At 39.6% G+C, this 19698-nt stretch overlaps 1 protein-coding gene across 1 annotated transcript in view; it reads left to right on the top strand.

Moving 5' to 3' along the window:
• The window catches only part of LOC145999623 (ras-related protein Rap-2c-like), a 31683-nt gene extending 15646 nt beyond the window's left edge, over positions 1-16037 (top strand). Inside the window, exon 2 of the mRNA XM_083136716.1 lies at positions 10664-16037. Within this exon, the coding sequence (XP_082992842.1) occupies positions 10751-11428 (678 nt within the window). The 5' untranslated portion in view covers positions 10664-10750 and the 3' untranslated portion in view covers positions 11429-16037. The remainder of the gene's footprint in view (positions 1-10663) is intronic.
• Positions 16038-19698: the final 3661 nt, after the last annotated feature.

The following is a 19698-nucleotide window of genomic DNA, read 5'->3' as shown; positions in this document are numbered from 1 at the left end:
AGGATAGGTGTAACATTAAGTTAAGATAGGAGGAATGTGAGGTAAGTTTGGATTGTTGTTTTGAGTCCACTTTAAGTTCACAGGAAGGCTAATCGGGACTGGACCTTCAGTTTTAAGTTGGATCCGAACCACTGTGCAATGTGCCTCCACCGGATATCGAATCAGGGACCTCTTGATTACAATGCGTCGACGTTACCACCACGTAATTGAGGAGGCCCTGTGAATGGTTAGTTTAGGATCCATGGAAGACTAAGTTGAGATAAATGTCGTCTTCGTGGCTTAGAACATTGAATGCTGGAGTATGACCCCGCCACCAAAGGATCCAGGTTTGAACCAGGAGTGGGCATTGTGAGTCTCCCTTCATGAATTTCATTATAGTTACCATTCATCCTCATCGTCGTGGTTATCCTATAAAAGCGACCTAACAAGTACCAGGTGGTTATAATTAAAGTGACGGTGTTCAGAGTGGTACAGCACGGGCTGTAATGAGAGTAGCCGTCTGAAACTTCAAAGATATGCTAATGAAACAATGCGCTCGCGAATTATGAAAAAAAAAAAAAAAAGTTCCAATTCTCGCCACCAGGGTAAAAAATGGCGCTGTAAGCAGTCAAAACGTGGAATTTTCCGTAACTCTGACGTCAAAGTCTGTGACATTGCCTAACCATTGTGTGAGCTCCCTGGTTATGGTTGGTGACGCTTCTTGCTTTTTCCTTTAGTAATGTTCATGTAATTCGAATAGTGAAATTGTAGCGATATTTTATTACAAAGAGTATTGTTTTCTGCGATTTATAGTGTTTTTCCTGTAACTATATCAAGTTTTGACTGCTTACAGCGCCATTTTTTACCCTGGTGGCGAGAATTGGAACTATTTTTTTTTTTTGCATAATTCGCGAGCGCATTGCTTCATTAGCATATCTACGAAGTTTCAGACTGCTACTCTCATTACAGCCCGTGCTGTACCACTCTGAACACCGTCACTTTAATTATAACCACCCGATACATACACGTTGGGCTAAATGGGGACAAATAGGTTATGCTTGATGAATTGGAAAGATACGCTAGTCCATGTTATGGAGCAGTGGCCTCCGTTTGTCCGAGAGATCCAGTCATCCATACCACATGACCTATCGATAATTCAATGACCATAATTTCTACGGAAATGCGTCGTAGTGTATTTGAAAACTTGTCTAAAAACAAGGCAGACGGACACGTTCAGCACTTCTCCTCTCTGTCTCCCTGGAAATTGAAACCTCAGCGTGTCGGGAGGAAAACATCATCCGTGTTTTCTCCAGTCTGCCGGGACGCTGGAATTTCTTGGAATTCTGCAGAGAGGGAGAAGATTGAACTGTCACCCGGTCCACCCTCAACAAGCTGCTTCCGCACGGGCAAGCAGATTTCCAATGCGTGGACGGGCGGTTGCCATAACAACCTTTCGGATGAGGCGCATTGAGATGTCGATTGAGGCTCTGACGCCCTCAAGAGCTGCCTTAAGTTTGGTCTTCAATAAGATGGGCGTGGAAGTGTGGGGATGACGGTTCGAGTCCCAACTTCCCGATTAGCCTATCTGAGCATAAAGTGGACTTGAATGAAATTGTCTTGTACCTTGCGCCAGTGTTATCTTGTAGTGGCGTCGCGTGGAGAAAATCTTCCAGTGTTCTTGTTGGGAAACCTGTAGGAAGGCCAAGACGAAGATGGAGGGATAACGTTGAGATGGACCTAAAGAGAATCAGCAAGGATGGAAAAGATTGAATTGATCTTGCCCAGGATAGTGACAGATGGAAGGCTTGTGTTGCTGCAGCCACAAATCTTCGGGTTTAAGAAGGCTAAAGCGTTAGTTAGTTCACAACAGCTTCAAACACCTTAGTCTTTTCATTTCGCAAATTAAACCTTAACTGCCCATCGACACAGATGCATACCCAGCGTGTATAATCTCTCTCTCTCTCTCTCCGTTTATATATGTATTATATGTGTACAGTACATCAGGAGGCGTATATTCTAGGCTATATGCTATCTGCGAAGCTCAAAACTTATAGAGCGAATTATAGAAGAACAATCAATTAGAAATTGTGAATAAAATTACTCATTTCAGTAAAGAGATGATGGTGATATGCAGTTAGCAAATTGATTTCTTAGGAGTTTGCAACTTGGCTGCCGTGGCATGTCATCGTTACTTCCTTGAAAATGCCGAGAACGGGGGAGATGGGTGTGTCTAACCACTCATACCCTGGGTTTACGCGAGCGTAGTCTTCTCCTTTCCTCCATAGCTTAAAACCACATGTCATAGCGAGATAGTCCAGATCTTGGATCAAGGCGCCAGAGCCTCGTTTACCTGCACGAATAAAGTTTCCAGGGTTAACTACGTGGACGGAGGCTGACGTTAGAATTTCTTACCATAAGGCCATTCTCCTTTAATCCTGGACTTGCTTCTAAAAGTAATGTGTAGAGCCCGAATCTTTAGGTGCAAACTTTTGACCGGTTAGGTGGGAGAAAAATATATTCATATTAATTATTAATGTTGCATAAAAAAGATATAATTGCATATTTAGGTGCAAAAAAATCAAGAGAACCTTAAGTACATTCATGTGTATCATATAATTTTTCATTTTAAACATTAGAAAGAAAGTATTGTGAGAAATTAAGATATACTTTGATTACGTATGCACTCACCAGTAGAGAATCTTTGAGTCTTTACCTTCACTCATCCCTGGCACTGGTTTCTGAATACAAAAAGAATGATTTGTATTGAATTATGTTGTACCTTTCTATGTTGGTGAACTCAAAGCTTAATCGTTTATCGGCGAGGGAGAATTTTCCTCCCACAAGGCAAAGATTTCTAATTTCTTCCAAAAATTCCCTCGATTTGCAGAAAGTCACATACCGGGTGGTCCAAAAGTCCCGGAACGGTCACATATCGTGAGAAATACACATCGAATCGGGAAACGAAATACGTGTTTAATAAGTGAAAGAAAGGTATTCAATGATATCACAATTGATTCCCCACCCCCGCCCCCTGGGGGTGGGGCGGGGGGCAACTGTGAAATTTTAAATAGAAACCCCCATTTTGTATTGTAGAATCGGAAAGAGGACTTCATTCCGAGTCCAACGAGCTATCACCCATCCTCCTAGCTCAATTAGGAACGGAGATATGGCGATTTTAAATTTTCACCTCCCCCCCCCCAAAACGTGAAAATTTCATAAAACCCCCCAAAAAAATCAAAGGGACGCTCTGCCCCTAATTGAGCTAGAGTGTAAGTGATTGCAGATTCGGAATCTGCATGTGATCGTAGGACCCCCCCCCCCTCCTTTCCATATACTCAATTGAAAGATCTTGACGTGAAGATTCCGAATCTGCAATCGCTATCACTCTAGCTCAATTAGGGGCAGAGCGTCCCTTTCAATTTTTTTGGGTTTTATGAAATTTTCACGTTTGGGGGGGGGGGGGGGGTGAAAATTTAAAATCGCCATATCTCCGTTCCTAATTGAGCTAGGAGGATGGGTGATTGCTCGTTGGACTCGGAATGAAGTCCTCTTTCCGATTCTGCTATACAAAATGGGGGTTTCCATTTAAAATTTCACAGTTGCCCCGGGGCGGGGGTGGGGAATCAAGTGTGATAGCATTGAATAGCTTTCTTTCACTTATTAAACACGTATTTTTTCGTTTTCCGATTCGATGTGTGTTTCTCACGATATGTAACCGTTCCGGGACTTTTGGATCACCCGGTGTAATCGAACATTCTTACTTTAATTCGCCCACTTCAAAATGTTTTATGGGCAGAATAGCTGCAAAATTCATGTTTAAGTGCAGTAGGTGCAAGTTAGGTGGAATAATATACTACGGAATGTCTCTATAAGGCGATAATATAAGATGCGAAACTCCATATATGGAAGCTCCCAACATTGTTTTTTTTAGGTGTAGATCTACTAATGTGTTAGTGACAAATTGAATTTTGATAATACATTTTGTCTAATTCAAGTCATTTTTCTACATTTTTAACTAAAAGAACAATCTCAATGGAACACGTGCGCTATGGCTGGGACTCGAATAGAGAACCTCCGGATGTTGTCTTGATATTGCCTCGTTCTCGATCATGTCTCGAATGAGCTTCCTTTTCCATTGGGAGAATCCAGGTCAACACGCGACGTCACTGTTTGACGTCATTGTGTGACGTCGTCGGTCTGAAAAAAAAAACCAAGAACATTAAACGAGAACCTCCCTTGCTAATGTACCGAAGTTCGAATCCACTTAGCGCCCTGTCACGTTCCATTAAGATTCTTATTAGCCGGTCTCGTCGCGGAACAGGTAAACGCTATTAGCGACCCATTGGTTCCAAAGTGGAGGAAACACATCAAAGGCCTTCAGACACTCCGAGGGCGAGGACAGCACTATGCGAGGTTAACTACCTCTCTTGTCCATATGTCGCCCTATCAGGAATTGCCGATAAGAGATGCTTTATCATTGGTTGTGGACTGTCCCCAAACAGAGAGATACCCTTTGGTTCGAATGGAGCTCCAGTCCTGTGTTAACGAACGAAAATATCCCACGGTACAGAGAAATTTAATGAAAATTATAAAAATTGTAAGGAAACTTCGGGGGAATTAAAATTATATATTTTTCTTTTCTCGGGTAATTTAATCCTAAGTGCAAAACATATATTTGAAAATTTAAATTTGGTTTGGGGAAAATTGACGCCTTCCTAACACATCTATGGAAAACGAAATCAAGTCTTCCCGATGGTAACATTGTAGCCTTGTAATGGAGGAGTTCCTGGTTTGATGCCGGTGGAGGCACATTACACAGTGATTCGGTACCCAATAAACTGCAGGTCAACTCCCGATTAGCTAGCCTAACTGAGCATCGAGTGAAATTGAAACAAACAGTAATGTACTGCAAAATTTTCTAATGAAAATTTTCAAATTCAATTCTTATTTCGTGAAGTTTAAAATTTCGAGTCTATAATTTTCTATTAGGTCCTGCTTACTTTTATTCCCTGAAGCATATATATTTCAATCTTGAGTTTCTTTACGTGCATGGTTTGTGATGACAACATATTACAATTAAGATGACGTAGAATATGGAGAATTCTGCCTACAGATCGTTGCTGATTTTTTTTAAACTTTATTTTTCTGCCGCTTTCTTTTGGCTAATCGCAAAGATGAGGAGCCTATGCATTGGTCCAATCCATTTACTAACTCATCTTAACCCTTAGACTGAGGTTAGAGATCCATCCTGATGTTCAATTGAGAGTTTTATACACAGAAGTGGCAACACTCCAAACCCAGCTTCGATTTGGTGTCAGTTGATATTCAATCCATAATTGGTAACGTGATGCCTCACATCTGAACCCGAACCGGGTTTTGTTATCCGAGCATCAGGAAATCAAGGTCGAATACATACATGCGTATCTAAAGTTTGTATTTTTGTCATTTTCGCGTCGTCACTGTTCTGTCACTTTTGACTAATCGTGACGGTGACAGTGAGTGACGTTGAGATGAAATTAATGAAAATGATAAAGTCTTGGATGAAGCCTCCTCACAAATTGCTTTTCCCAATGGCGTAATGGTAATGAGAACAAGAGAGAACAAAAAAAAAACACTTGGTGAATTTTTATCGAGGGGGGGCTCATGTTAATCGGGACTGGACCTTCAGTTTAAAGTGGGATCCGAACCACTATGTGCCTCCACTGGGCATCGAACCCGAGACCACTTGAATACAAGGCGACGACGTTATCACTACGCCATCCGAAAGGTCTGCTGAGTGATGGTGTTTCGTTATCCTGAACAAAGAATCTTCCGCACGTAGTGTTTTCCAGGTATTCTTTATTTGAGAAGAGTACAAAGTAAATTATTATCCAAATTATTGTTTTGGACATGTTGACGAGATATTATATTTGTTCTCATATATTTTAGAAGTTTTCCCTTCATTATCATCATTGTCGCGAATGTCCAAGACAATTGGTATAAAATAGTAATACAAGAAATACTTAGTCAAATTAATCGTCGACTTAAGAAAGATATTATCCCAATTCTCCGCTAACCGGATAGGCCTAAATGCAGCTAAAGCCATGCCAAACACGGAGCGAGCTTAGCTAGCTTTGCCAGCGAGCCTTTATCAGCCTTCTCTAATCTACAGACATATGGCGCTGTAGGAACACCTGTGAGGTTTATTGAATGTGCCATTCACTGCTGAAAGAATCTTTGTTTGTCCTTAAACACCATAAAAAAAGAGGCGTTTTTATTTGCAAGAATGTGTTTTCATAAGAGCTCATTTGTAGGCAGTTCAGTCGACAGGATTCAGGTCAATCTGAAGGTCGGGAACCATAAGGAGATATGGTTTACACCAAGGTCTTCCACGACACCGTCACATTCTGCATCTTTTACTCAAGGTTAGTCGAGAAGTTCCTTAGCTATTACGTCAAGCGAAACACGGAATAGGAGATTTAAATGAGGTCTGGTAAAGTTGAAGTTCCGATTCGAACGCCACTTTACTTCAAGAAAAGTTCCGAAAGATCAGTTTCACTCTGACAACCATATGTCGAGTCCACGTGAAGCCCAGTAAATCCTACCCTCTTTCCCACCAATAGCGCCAGTTTTAGGAACTGAAGGTTCTTGTCAAGTTCACGTGGAGTAAATCAGATGTTGCCAATTTAGTTTCTTTAGAGATTTCATAACGTGAGGTTTCGGTTATCTTTGCTAAGTTGTGTATTTTTTTTTGTTTTGTTGTTTTAAGTCCACTTTATGCACAGGGAGGCTCATTGGGACTGGACCTACAATTTAAAGTGGGATCCGAAACTCTATGCCATGTGTGTCCACCGAGTATCGAACCCGGAACCCCTTGATTACAAGGCGACGACGTTACCACTACGCCATCGGGGAGGCCCCTTGTGATATTGTGTTGCACTATTTTTATTTATATACAATGTGGAGTCCTTGGGAGTGTAACGTCATCGCAGTTCGTGTCGGATGTCTAAACACTGTAGGTACAAGTGACAACACCGCTTCCGGGAAAAAAAAAAGCCGCTGGCTCGAAACCTGATAACGTTCCGGTCGACTTCCTCTCGACCTATGTCAAAGATCCCGAACTTGCATTCGAATCAGGACTTCAACTATAACCCGCCGTATTCGTGAAAGAGCGCTCTCACATGCACGTGTGAACTGTAGCGTTGAGAAGGGCGGAAAGTATGTTGTTGATTGATTGATTGATTGATTTTGTTTATTTTACTTCGCGTTTTGTGCCTCTTGGCTAATTTGCGAAGATGAGGATGAGTGATGAAAGGATGAAATTAATGAATGGACATTCACAAACAACCAAGCCCGACCGGGATTCGAACCCGGGACCCTTGGCGTCGCAGCGCGATGTGCTAACCGCTCGGCCACAGGGTCGGACGAAAGTATGTTGTGATTGAGGCAGGAGGCTTCGTCGGTCGTATTCGTGCAGTGGAGAATCTCTCGTCATCCGATTCGCTGTAGGAGTGCAGTGTGTTATTGTAATCAAGGCAGAATACGCAGGAGGGCGCCTTCCTCAACAGTGTGTTTCTGTTCGCAAACGCAAGCTCGGGCTTCGCAGGCGGGAAGTTCTCACCGTACGGAGCGCTCGCTGGCCTTAACAACTGCAAACGAGTTAATCAAGCTTGATTAAATAGAATTTTATTCCATAACAATTATGTTATATAGGAAGTCAGAGCAGACCTTCATAATAATGTAATAACTTTTTGAGTTTTTAAGTCCACTTTTTGCACAGATAGGCTAATCGGGGCGGGACCTACAATTTAAAGTGGAATCCGAAGCACTGTTTGCCTCCACCGGATATTGAATCCGGGACGAATTGATTACAGGGCGATGATGTTACAAGTACGTCATCGGTTGACTGATTGATTTGCTTTATTTTACTTCGCGATTAGCGAAAAGTGGCACAAAAGCATTGATGAGGATAATTGGTGATAAGCTGAAATTTATGAAAGGACAGTCACAAAGACACATGGAGAGAACAGAACACAACCCCTGACTGCTGAACACTGTCTGTGAGTCCAGACCCTAGAACCTTGTTAACCTGTAAAATGAAGTGCAGGGTGTACTGAGAGATTATGATATGAGTGATTAAGGGAGAGTCACCTCTTACACCTCACTACGTCATGGGGGAGGTTCAAATACTGTAATGGGTATCGGGTCGTAGTTGGATTTCGAATTTCATTCCTGATGGGATATATTTCACGGTTCGAATGCTATCAGTGATATAGATACAATCTGAATTAGTCCTCTCTACATAAATAGGGCAGACACTAAAGTAAAGTAAGCAGACACAATTTTACCAGTGAATTACCGAAACACCATATTTTCAATATTAACAATATACTGCACTTTTGGAACAAATTTACAAATATTTTGAAGTTTTCCAGCGAATGCATTTATTGTGTAGATTCCACGTGACCTGTAATAGATCCTCAACCATTTCCCTTTCCGCCATGGCAGTGAGTTTCGTCTGAGGATTGACTCGCATTTCCCAGAATTCCTCCCTTCCTAGCCATCCAATTAGGGGCAACAAAGCAGGAAACGGAATCTCCAAAGGGGAACTGCCAGGTTAAATTCTCCCCTTTCAAAAGAAGGGAAGCGCAATTATCTTGAACTCGCGGCACGTGTTGTTAAGTTCCACGTGAGCCTGCTCTAAGGGTTGCCTTAGTGTGCCTCGAGACTCCGTGGAAGGTACGAGAAGACCTGCCTGAATAGAATCTCACGTCGTTTCTCACAAAGGCCAAAGTCTCTGTGAATAGAAGCAAAGTGAGACGATGCTATTTGTGCCAGCGACTTGATCATAGGCAGAAGCATTGCATTAAAGGTCATTGCCTTCGTGAAACAGTGCTATATTATCGATCGCAGAGCTGTAATGGAAGCCATAACGACGCACATTGTTGTCGTCGTTGTTTGCTCGACAACTCCGTTTGAAAAGATCTGCCTGTCAGCTACTGTTGTATCAGCTAGATTCAATCGACCTTCAGAAAGGTTATTCCCATATTTTTAAAAAGCTTCGTCAACATGTCTGCGTTTGTGTTAGCTCTTTATTCCGGTTCTGAATGTGGATTGCCCATTTAAGGGAATTGAGGCTACTGGATCTAAAAGTAACGTCATCGTTGTTGATTATCTCTTCTATTTCTTCCAAGTGGATTCGCTTTGGAAAGAAAATTCCGAAATTCAGAAGTGCATACCATAGGTCATCGTGACTATTTTGACAAAATGGTGGCCAAAAGCTTGTGAGGAAGATTCCATTAGAATCTATTGTATGCAATGAAGTCTTGTCGGAATTTAACGGAAATCGAACTTGAATATGAGGGAGACATACCAAATGTTAGCATCAATAGTAATCATTAAATCATATAATTATTCCATACAAGCCTTCTTTTATTTCTTGTAGAATCATGTTTATCATTGCAGATTGTATTTTTATTGCAGTGCTTTTTTACAAACTAGTGAGCAAAGGTTTTGATCGAATATCAGACCGAGAAAGAAAAACTACATTACATGTAACTGTTGTACCAACTCTGTATTGATCGTACAAGACGGGGACGTATCTACAGTTGGTCCAGAGTCCGCGAAATTCCCATTCTTGGGTGCATTAAGTGTAAATTTTAGCGTATCTAATTATATACACGCCATACTTCTGCTGTGGAAATGACACTCATACTTACTGCATGTAGACGATAGCCGAATCTAAACAAAATCCATGTCTATTCTTAAAACTAAAACTTCCACCGCACACACAGGTGCGAATTGAATCCACGTGCGCTATTTACAAATCTTAGTCCGACATCAGAATGAACTTGTGCAGTTCCTAAACAATGTAATAATGTACAATGTTAGTCTTCGTTCAGTTGGTACAAGAGTTTGTTAGACCCCACTTTGTCATTGACGCATCAAATTGTATAAGAATAAAATGCCCACACCACATCGTTGCTTATAATTTTCATCGGATTGAAAATGCTTGGTCTTTTTTTTTAAGAGTATACTATTGTTGATTAACAACGATAAAAACCCTCTACACTGCTTCGTGAAAATATTAACAGGCAACTAACCCCCTTCCGCGTGCGCAGAGATTTAGCAATGTTTGAATATTGAGATGTTTTATAGCCATGTACACCTGGTTCAACATCTTGTTTTTGGGGCACGAATTTGTGATTAATTTTGGTTTCAGAATCCTCTTCATTATCAATATTAAGACAAATGTTTCTACCATCTTATGTTGTTCTTTTGGTTGTTATTTCTACATCTTCTACATGATAGTTTCCAAAGTGAGTGAGTTCTCAAAGTTGCCAAGGCACAAGAAGTTTATTCCTTATTGAATTTTGTTCGTTTACTCAAATTATATAGGCATTTACCAAATTCCAATAAATGGTTGAACATGATTCGTCCTTGTTGCTATTGCTGAAGTTAGTGTGTTATTACTTACACATTCAAAATAATCTCCTGAGCAAAACACTATATATTCCTACTTTGTCTCGTTTCACGGTCTCAAGTTGTTCTTTGCCATTGTTAGCTTGTGACATTGCTACACGTTGATATTATGAATTCTATAGTTATATTTACTATGTTTGAAGGTTCTTGTATACATAGTTGCTTAATAAGTTTCTGTTTGTGAGAATTCTAAAGTTTTGACTTGTTCCTTTTGTGATTGCAGGTACCATTTGTTGAGAGATTGTTCTGCAAGTAGCTACCACATCTTGGTCTCAGCTTACTCTTCTACTTTGGACCACTTCTTCCCGAGATGCCAGGCGCAGGAGAACGTATGCGGCTCCCCTCCCTCAGCTCCGAGAGCGACACCCACAAGGAGAAGTACAGGGTGGTCGTGATGGGTTCCGCAAGGGTCGGCAAGTCAGCCATCATCTCGCAGTTCCTCTACGACAAATTTCTACCCGTATACAAGGAGACGATAGAGGAGATGCACAGGGGAGAGTACGAAGTGGACGGCGCCACATTGATACTTGACATCCTCGACACCACAGGAGCGTACGAATTCCCAGCCATGAGGGCCCTCAACATATCGTCAGCGGACGCGTTCATCCTGGTGTACTCCGTGGACAACGCCGACTCGTGGGAGGAGGTCCGGAGGTTGAGGGATCTCATCATCGATTCCAGATACCCTCAGATTCCGATCGTGGTCGTCGGGAGTAAAGCCGATCTTCCTCTGGAGAAGCGAGCTGTCCCTAGGGAACTTGCCGAAACCGTCGTCCTGTTCGACTGGGAGAACGGATACGTCGAGTGTTCTGCGAAGGAGAATTCCAATATAGTTACCGTCTTCAAGGAGCTCCTGTCGCAAGCCAAGGTTCGTTACAACCTCAGCCCCGCCGTGAAGAGGAGGAGACAGTCCCTGCCCAACTACTCGACCACAGGTGGAGCCAGGAACAAGCACATGCTGAAGAGAAACTCTTGCACGGTCGCTTGAAGACAATGAACTTAGCTCAAAACGAGATAACGCACGATTCGAGAGGCGCCGTCCATAGGGGGGACTATCTTTCGAGACAATCTTCTGAGACGTTAAGAAGATTTCCACATCGAGGAGAGCTGAAGTGAGAATACGGGTCATACCATGTAGCGTAGGATGAGAGCAACGATATAGTCAAGCTGAGCTAGTTGCACTGGAAAGTCGCGATGACTTAGAAAGCATTGATATTAAATCCTTAGATGGAAGGCGCCATGGTGCTAGAAATACTTTGTCTAAAAACATTTTTGAAAACACTTTCTCTTTTTTTCAACTTCGTCCTCCTTCGACTGTGTCCACCGTGAAGCATGTTACATGTTTCTCCCCACGTGTAAAGAAACTCTATCTTAATGTTATCTATCATAAGATTTCATCCTCATGTAATTCTGTGTGCTATTCTTCGTCGCTTAATGCTCAAGCTACCAGGAAATCGCACATGGTGTAGAAATACAACCATGTAAACCATTGTGGTTTGCTGGTGGGCTATCACCTTGTAATGTTTTAAATTTAATTGAATTGAAAAAAAAAAACAACGAAAATTTGGTGGCTTATAAAATTTTGCATTAGATTATAGCTGGCCTGTTCCCGTCGTGCTAAATATTTGGTAATAATGGCGTAGACACTTGTTTAAAAATATTAGTGACATAAATTATTGGTTACTAGTAATAGAACTTAGGAAACTTAATCAAAATGACAGTAAATCGGATATATTTTTTACACTATTGGCCAGAACAGTTGGCTAGAATTCTATACAGATTTTTTGGAACTGGGAGATTTTAATTATAACTATGCAGTCTTCGTTAGGAATTACTCTCTGATATCTATCGGAACAGTGTCATGTCGATCTAATGTTTAGCAGCTGCAGGAATAGGTATGAAAGGTTAGAACGTGACAAAAATGTTGTGCTGGGCCATTCCATGAATATAAAAAAAGTTTGTTTAATATAGTATATATTCTCTTGACTCATAGGTTTAGTAGGTTCTGGTAACTTTTCAGTAAGAGAATCCGGAAGGTAATCACAGTTCTCAACTGTGGCAACATTGATTGTTCTTGATGTTAACCAAAAAGGCATGACAAATAATATATTATTATTATTTGTCACAGAGCAGTGATTCCTAACGCAATAAGGAGCAGTAGCCAGCTGGGTAAATTGTTGCAAATTTTACAAAATATTTTATATCATTATTAAAGCCATGCTTTACATTGTCATAAAGTGTTAGAGATTGAGAAAATGCTTTCCGTTTTTGCAAAAGAAATGATCATATGGGTCACTTTTGGTTGATAGCATTGTAGGTATCAACGTATAGATTTATTGAGTCATATCTTTTACAAAATCAGTCATTTTTGGATGTAATGCCTTAAGAAGATATAATAATGAAGCTTCTATTACAATTCCAATCACAGAAATGACAATAATATTGCTGAATCTTTCTGAGACGGTATCTTATAAAGTGAACGTATTGAATGTAACAGGAATTTATTACGTTCAAGGCAACGACTCTGTGTAATAACGTTTAAATTAACTTAAATTAAGGAATCTTGATGACGATTGTAATTAGCTGGTAGTACGAATAATTCCCATACATTATTGATAAGTTATGGTATGCATAATACCTGTTTTTCTCTAGTCTTTTATTATTTGCAACATTCAGAAGTTGCAGATTAAAAATTTCAGTGGTTATCTTGTAAAATTTCTGTATAAATATGGCTATTTTAGCCCATTTCATCTCTGTAGGGAACATTTTCATTTCTCAAGGTGTGTGTGTGTGTGTGTGTGTTTACAAGGCAGAGAGAAAAATAATAATATGCTAATTTACAGGAGGAAGTCCACGTATACATTGTTTAACAGAGTAATTCATGTTCATATGTTCTTAGTCCAGTACTGTTCATTTGTCGCAAGCATTTTTATGATGAGAAACTAAAGGCAACTTTGCCACAACAATTACATAATAAATTTTTTAATTTCAATTTCTTAAGTTGAAATGAAGGATATACATTAGTAGAGCAATTCCGGAGGTAACAAACTGACACTTTAGAAGATTTTTTTTATTTTATTTCTTTGTACACGATTCATGAAAGATAAAATGAAAAATATAACCAAGAAATTTACAAGTAGTAGAATTTCTGCATAGCAAAATTTCTTCAAATTTAGTCTGCCATCAGTATACAAAAATAAATTTAATGGTAGCAGACTGGCACAACTGGTAATCTATAAATCTGGATGTTCTGAATCAAAGTTAGTGAAATAGTACGTGATGAGGTAACTTTTTAGAGACAAATTTTAGAGTTTAGAAACACTTGTATCATATATTCGTAATCAAAAGTTGTTCTTTTTCTGGAATTGCACAGTACGTATAGGCTACAGTTTAAAGAGAGATACAAACCACAGTCTTGTACCCCCATCCGAAATCGAATCAGAACGCCCCTTGATCCCACATGTGCATAATACATCATGTCTGTAATCAACCCTTGCACATGTGAGTTTTTTTCTGTTTTCGTCATTAACGCACCACTCTTCTTCACACTGTTATGAAATCTGTCAACACTTCAGCACAGGCCTATCTCGCTCACACACATTTCCCTTAGCAACGGTATCATTGACATCTAAATGTGAAAAATGACAAGAGAGAACTAAATAATAGAAGCAGATAAAACTCAAACAAAAATTGAGGATGAATCATTTTGCATTATTTCCGGCATTCGATTGTCGCATGATACCAGGTGTGGGTTTCAGGATTTATTTGAAATGATATCCACCTCTCTTGTGGAGTGTCCATAATTCCAGCTTTTTCTTTCTTGTTGACATTTTGGAAGAGAATGGGTTTTGCGTTTTTTGCACCTGCTCTCCTGCGTTGCAATTTATAGATGGCGTTGGAAACACGACCAGTCTTCACGAATGTATCTTTAACTCACCCCCGAATAGTAATGCATTTTTCTTGTCAATTTAGCTACATCGATACGTTTTCCTGCTAATTTTCTTGTCCTAATCTATTTTTGCACCGGCATTCTTTACCATAAATCTCGGTGCATATTGGAAGCTGTAAATTACGTCACGGAATTTTCTCCGCCCACAGCAGTATTTCTTGCTCAGGCGCATGTGCGAAATGTGGCATCACATCTAAAGCGCGCTTCCTTATAGGTGTGTTGCACCTGTTGAATTGTGACTTCGAGCAGCCATGTTTGAGGCCAGTTCTTGTAAGCATACGGAATGCAAGCGGGCGGAAGGGAGATACTAACACAGACATTCGCGATTTAAAAAAAAACGTGCAAATTGCTGCAGATGTAACGAACGCTACGTGGTGGAAATTTCCTTGCAAACGACAAATAAAATTGGACGCAAACATGGCGGCTGTAAGCGTCCTGACGTCACATGAAACCCACCTATACCCAAGATAATATTTGGTTCATACACCCACGGACAAACTTCAATTACTAAATCCATGGATGTTTTCAATTTGAGCCAAACCTATCACTGCCGAGAGATTTTAAATCCTGTTGTATTTCCTAAAACATCCTATTTCGGTCCAGCTTCCATACCCTATGCCCGAACGACTACATTGATAAACTAAATCATTTGTTGACAAATTTTCGAGTACTGGAACTAAATGCAAATAGCCAATAATTATTAATTTTAGTTTAGATTATACTTAATCATGAAAATAGTATTGAACTAAACTAGAAAAATTGACTCACTTTGTGCTGTTTTTGTGTCTCTTCATTTATTTTCCTCTACCTCATGTAAAGCTAACCATAATGTAAAGAGCCAATAAACATTGTGCACAGCATATTTGCTCAGGATGTAACTTTATATAATAATGCTTGTTTCGTTTTGGTCCTATTTTGATTTACTACAATTGCTCTCTTTATTCTTGTACTTCGAAATGAAAACAAAATCATTAATGAATTTTAAATAAGCTCTGAATATATACTTGGGCATATTGCACTGTATAAATGATAAATTTTCTTTTCGGTTCGCTGTACATATTCACATGTACATACTTCGTAATTGTATATTTGGAAGTTCTACTCAAGAATTCATCAGACGTTAAACTAACATTGAGAATGTCAAAGCATATGTAAGCATTGTTCTCTGAATGTGCTAAAGATTTTAACACTCCAGCTGTGGTAAATCAATAATTTATATCACAACTTTGTATGTCTGTGAAAAGGCGTGGGAAAATATGTTTGTCTTTGAAAACACTATGACTATTCAATATATCGAAAATGAACATTGACCACGCAGGTATAAACAACAAAATATCTTATTTTATTGTGATAATGAGTTTTTAGAAGCAGTATTGCCTTGAGTAATATTGCATATTTACAGTTTGTATATGTCCTTGCTGTAATCGAATAAACAGCACAATTACGATTATCTGGGCAGCACATGTAATATTATTAAGTGTGTGTGTATGTATGTATGTTCGACATGTATAAATATTATATAGGTTACGCAGCAAAATCTATGTTTGAATTACTTTTATAACTGTACAGCGGATTATTGTTTTGTTGTGATGTTTCTACTTAAGAAAACTGTGGAAAAAAGTGTGATGTGCATTATCGTCAATAATAAATTCACATTATTGTTAAGAAATTATATTGTTTTTTCTTGTAGAACCTAAATGAATAATCTAATAGTTTTTTTTATTTATTTGTGGCATTATTTGGTGGAGTTTGATTTTATGTTTTTCTCAACAGCATGCATATGTTATTGTCGAAACTTTGATACGTCGCTTTTTTCGACTTTGAATAATTGCGACGAAGAAGATAAACAGTGATTATAACACATTGAAACTTCTACAGAGGGTTATACTGGATGGGTCAGGCGCCACAGCCTCGTTCGCCTACATGAATGCAGAATCTGGGATGTACAGTCACGGGCAGTTCTGGTTTGTAACGATCTAATTACTTTCAATGTAGTTGTTACAACGCAGAAGTGTCCATGACTGTACTAGGCCGCGGTGGTAGGGCGTCTGACTGCCACGCGGGAGACCCGTAAGAGACTAGCCAAAAGTTGCAGGAAAGCTACGCTAAGTAACAAAATCAAATCAAATTAACCTTTGGGATGTATTGTGTGGAAAAAATTGCAGTTTCGTCACAGGCTGGTTTACTTCTGGAGCATTTCAGAAAGTAAACGTGTTTTCATTTTAATACTTGTGGAAAAGTACAGGGTGATTCATAATTCCCTCAGGGGTTTCGAAGGAAATTATGTATCGCCATGTATATTATGTAGCAATTGAATCCTTCTTTCTCATTAATTCAGTTGTAAAGAATCCTCAGATAGACTTACCCATACTGTATCTGAAGAATTGTGACAGTAGTTCCGAAGCAAATCTAAGATCATTTGGAAATACGTTACGTGGCTTTGAGCCGGAATTTTAGGCTGCCAGTCTGCAAGCACTATTTGTTTCAGTATAAGGGGAATATGTAATATAGAGAATTCTAAATAGAGAAAGTTCGAAAACAACATTGTCAAACCAAATATAGAAAACGATTTTGACTATTCTACAGAAAATGCGATGTTAGTGAAATATCTGGTAACGAAAAAATAAATAAATAATTTGTACTGGCATGAAAGAATGTTCACCACACCGTTACGCATACTTTCTGACGAACAAAACATTGCGTAAAATGATTAGAGGAACTTGAGGCAAATTGACGATGTCGAAATATTTTGCTTCATAACTCCGAGACTATTACATGGAAATGGACCTAGAGTGCGCGTCAAATCTCCTGCATATGGCCTTCAACGGCTGAACAGCACCAGCGAATCACAGACGTGCGGCGTTGCCTAGTTCCGTGACAAGGCGTTTCTCTCAACCACGCTGTCTGTTTTCCGTGTGAGATTTTGACATGGCACCGCTGCAGTGCGCTGCTATTGGCTATCGCCATATGCAGGAGATTTGATGCGCACTCTAATTGTTCAGATATATATATAGCTAGAACCTCTTGCTACAAGAGATCCCGCCATGACAAATGACTAACCAATTTACGAATAACTGTGATACATACGAAGGCAGAGTCTTCTACAGATTGGAACTTCGAGAACTTCAATGAACCCGCCAAGATACAGATATGCGAGATATACAAGAGGTGCTACACACGCTATCATAGCAACAATGTTACGTAAAGCAGGTAGAACAATTTACATAGCAGTGTAAAGGGGCCGACTTGCCCCAATGGGTGGGTAAGTTCAAAAACTATGTTAGGCAAGATGAAAAACAAAAACTCTGAGATGAATGAAGAATAAAATATATTATCAATGCATGTAGGCTAATACACAAAATGTACTACCACTTGAACGTGTGGTAGGCTCAAAACAATGAAAAGTCAAACATTTTCAAAATAAACAGTAGAATGTCGAATCATATGATCACTGTCTACATACAAAGCGACGTAGATCTCAAAGCATGTCAGAAATAAATGAATCACCTACATCGTGCCACCGTTCGTTGCAACGTGAACACTATCCAGTCTTCATGGGTAAGAAAAATGAAGGGTTCGTCATCTTGCCTCAAAAATCATATTTTCACTTATCAGCACATTGCCATTCTTCTATCAGAATATTACAATTTTCAAATATCCTATACCGTGCTACAATAGGTTATAAATTGTAACCTGTGTATTTGAAATATTTCCAGGTCATGAGGGGAGTTTAAATGAATTCTTTGGAAGTATAAACATATATATGTACAGGGGCGAAACCACGAATTTTTGTCTGGAGGGTGACAAGTATGAAGAAGATAAACGTGCCAAAATAATAATAATAATAATAATAATAATAATAATAGGCTGATAATAATAATAATAATAATAATAATGGTATAATTATTATTGGCATTTTTCCTCGTATTCTTTCAACACTTTCAATTTCACATTAGCTAATAATGGAAAACAAGCAACAGAAACTGTATTTTTGAAAGACAAAAATGACGAATACAATTCCTTTTGTACATATGACATGTGTAACTTTCATGAAGAACATTGTTTTATTTATGCAACATGAAGCTACGTTCAATAAGAAAATACATATGTAACATGTTAAAACTACATTGTGCACGTATTCCATGTTTCTTTAATACATACATACATACATATATATATATATATATATATATATATATATATATATATATATATATATATAATTGATGAGGGAAAATGGGTGAACCTCGAAAATCATGAAATACATCACTCTCTCTGTACAGTACGCTGACCCACTTAAAACAAACAACATCATGCATGCCGCTGGCTAAACAAGGAAATTCCTTCGCCACTACCGGGTTTGTCTTCCTGATAGAGGAGTTCAACCCGGTAGTAACGAAGGAGACAAAAATTGCAAGAATGACACATAAGTGTCGTTTGTAATTGTAAATAAAAGACCTAGTCTTTTGGGAAAACGGACAGTCTGATTCCAGCCGCATTACCAGGCACGTGGGGTGTCGTTCTGACTCACGAACAACAAGCCAAGGGGCTATCGAGAAACCAGTCAGCCAGCGGCAGTTTGGGCTAGGCAAGTAGTACGAGAGAGTGCTCACTTAATTTACCTCATACTTCCTTCCGTCGATAACACCAACGGCGCCATTCTGTTTCCAAATCGCTGTACCTTTGAGCTACATTCCTAGGTCACGCAACATGGTGCAGTGCAGATGCTGGGCAACTTCAATTAATCACATTACCTTCGACTCTAGACCCTCCCACTCCACCTCTGTTGAAGATATAAGCATTCCATGACTATTTTTTTTATTATCCTCCAATTACTACTCTTACAATCACTGCTATAAAAGCTCTACCTCCCTCAACTTCCAAGTCTCTGTAACATTTAATGTAAGCTATCCCAAATCACTAACGTTTCCACCAATAACCTCTCCTAAGACTGAAAGCCTAACCAATCACATCGTTGTTTATCCCAACACAACACTAACGCTCACCCCCTCCCCCCACCGGATGAACGAGTCCTCCATGCAGAATTAAACGAATCCCTCGATCAAATCTTATAATTGGCAACAGCTATTGCTCCCCCAAACACCGACAGCCCTGACGCCTCCCCGGCAGCTCATCCAAAATACCAAAGATTCCTGGACGGATTACAAACACCCCGGCGAAAACGAAAACCCATCACCCCCTTGACAAGTACCCCACAACAAGACAACCAGACTCATCCCCTGATCATGACGACACATATCCCACAAGCCCTCTACCATTCACCCTTTAACGGAAAAAGCCCAGAAGAA

The sequence above is a fragment of the Lepisma saccharinum genome, chromosome 15, assembly GCF_977018435.1.
Source record: "Lepisma saccharinum chromosome 15, izLepSacc3.1, whole genome shotgun sequence".
Taxonomy (NCBI): Eukaryota; Metazoa; Arthropoda; class Insecta; order Zygentoma; family Lepismatidae; genus Lepisma; species Lepisma saccharinum.
This window is presented reverse-complemented; position numbering and strand designations above follow the sequence as displayed.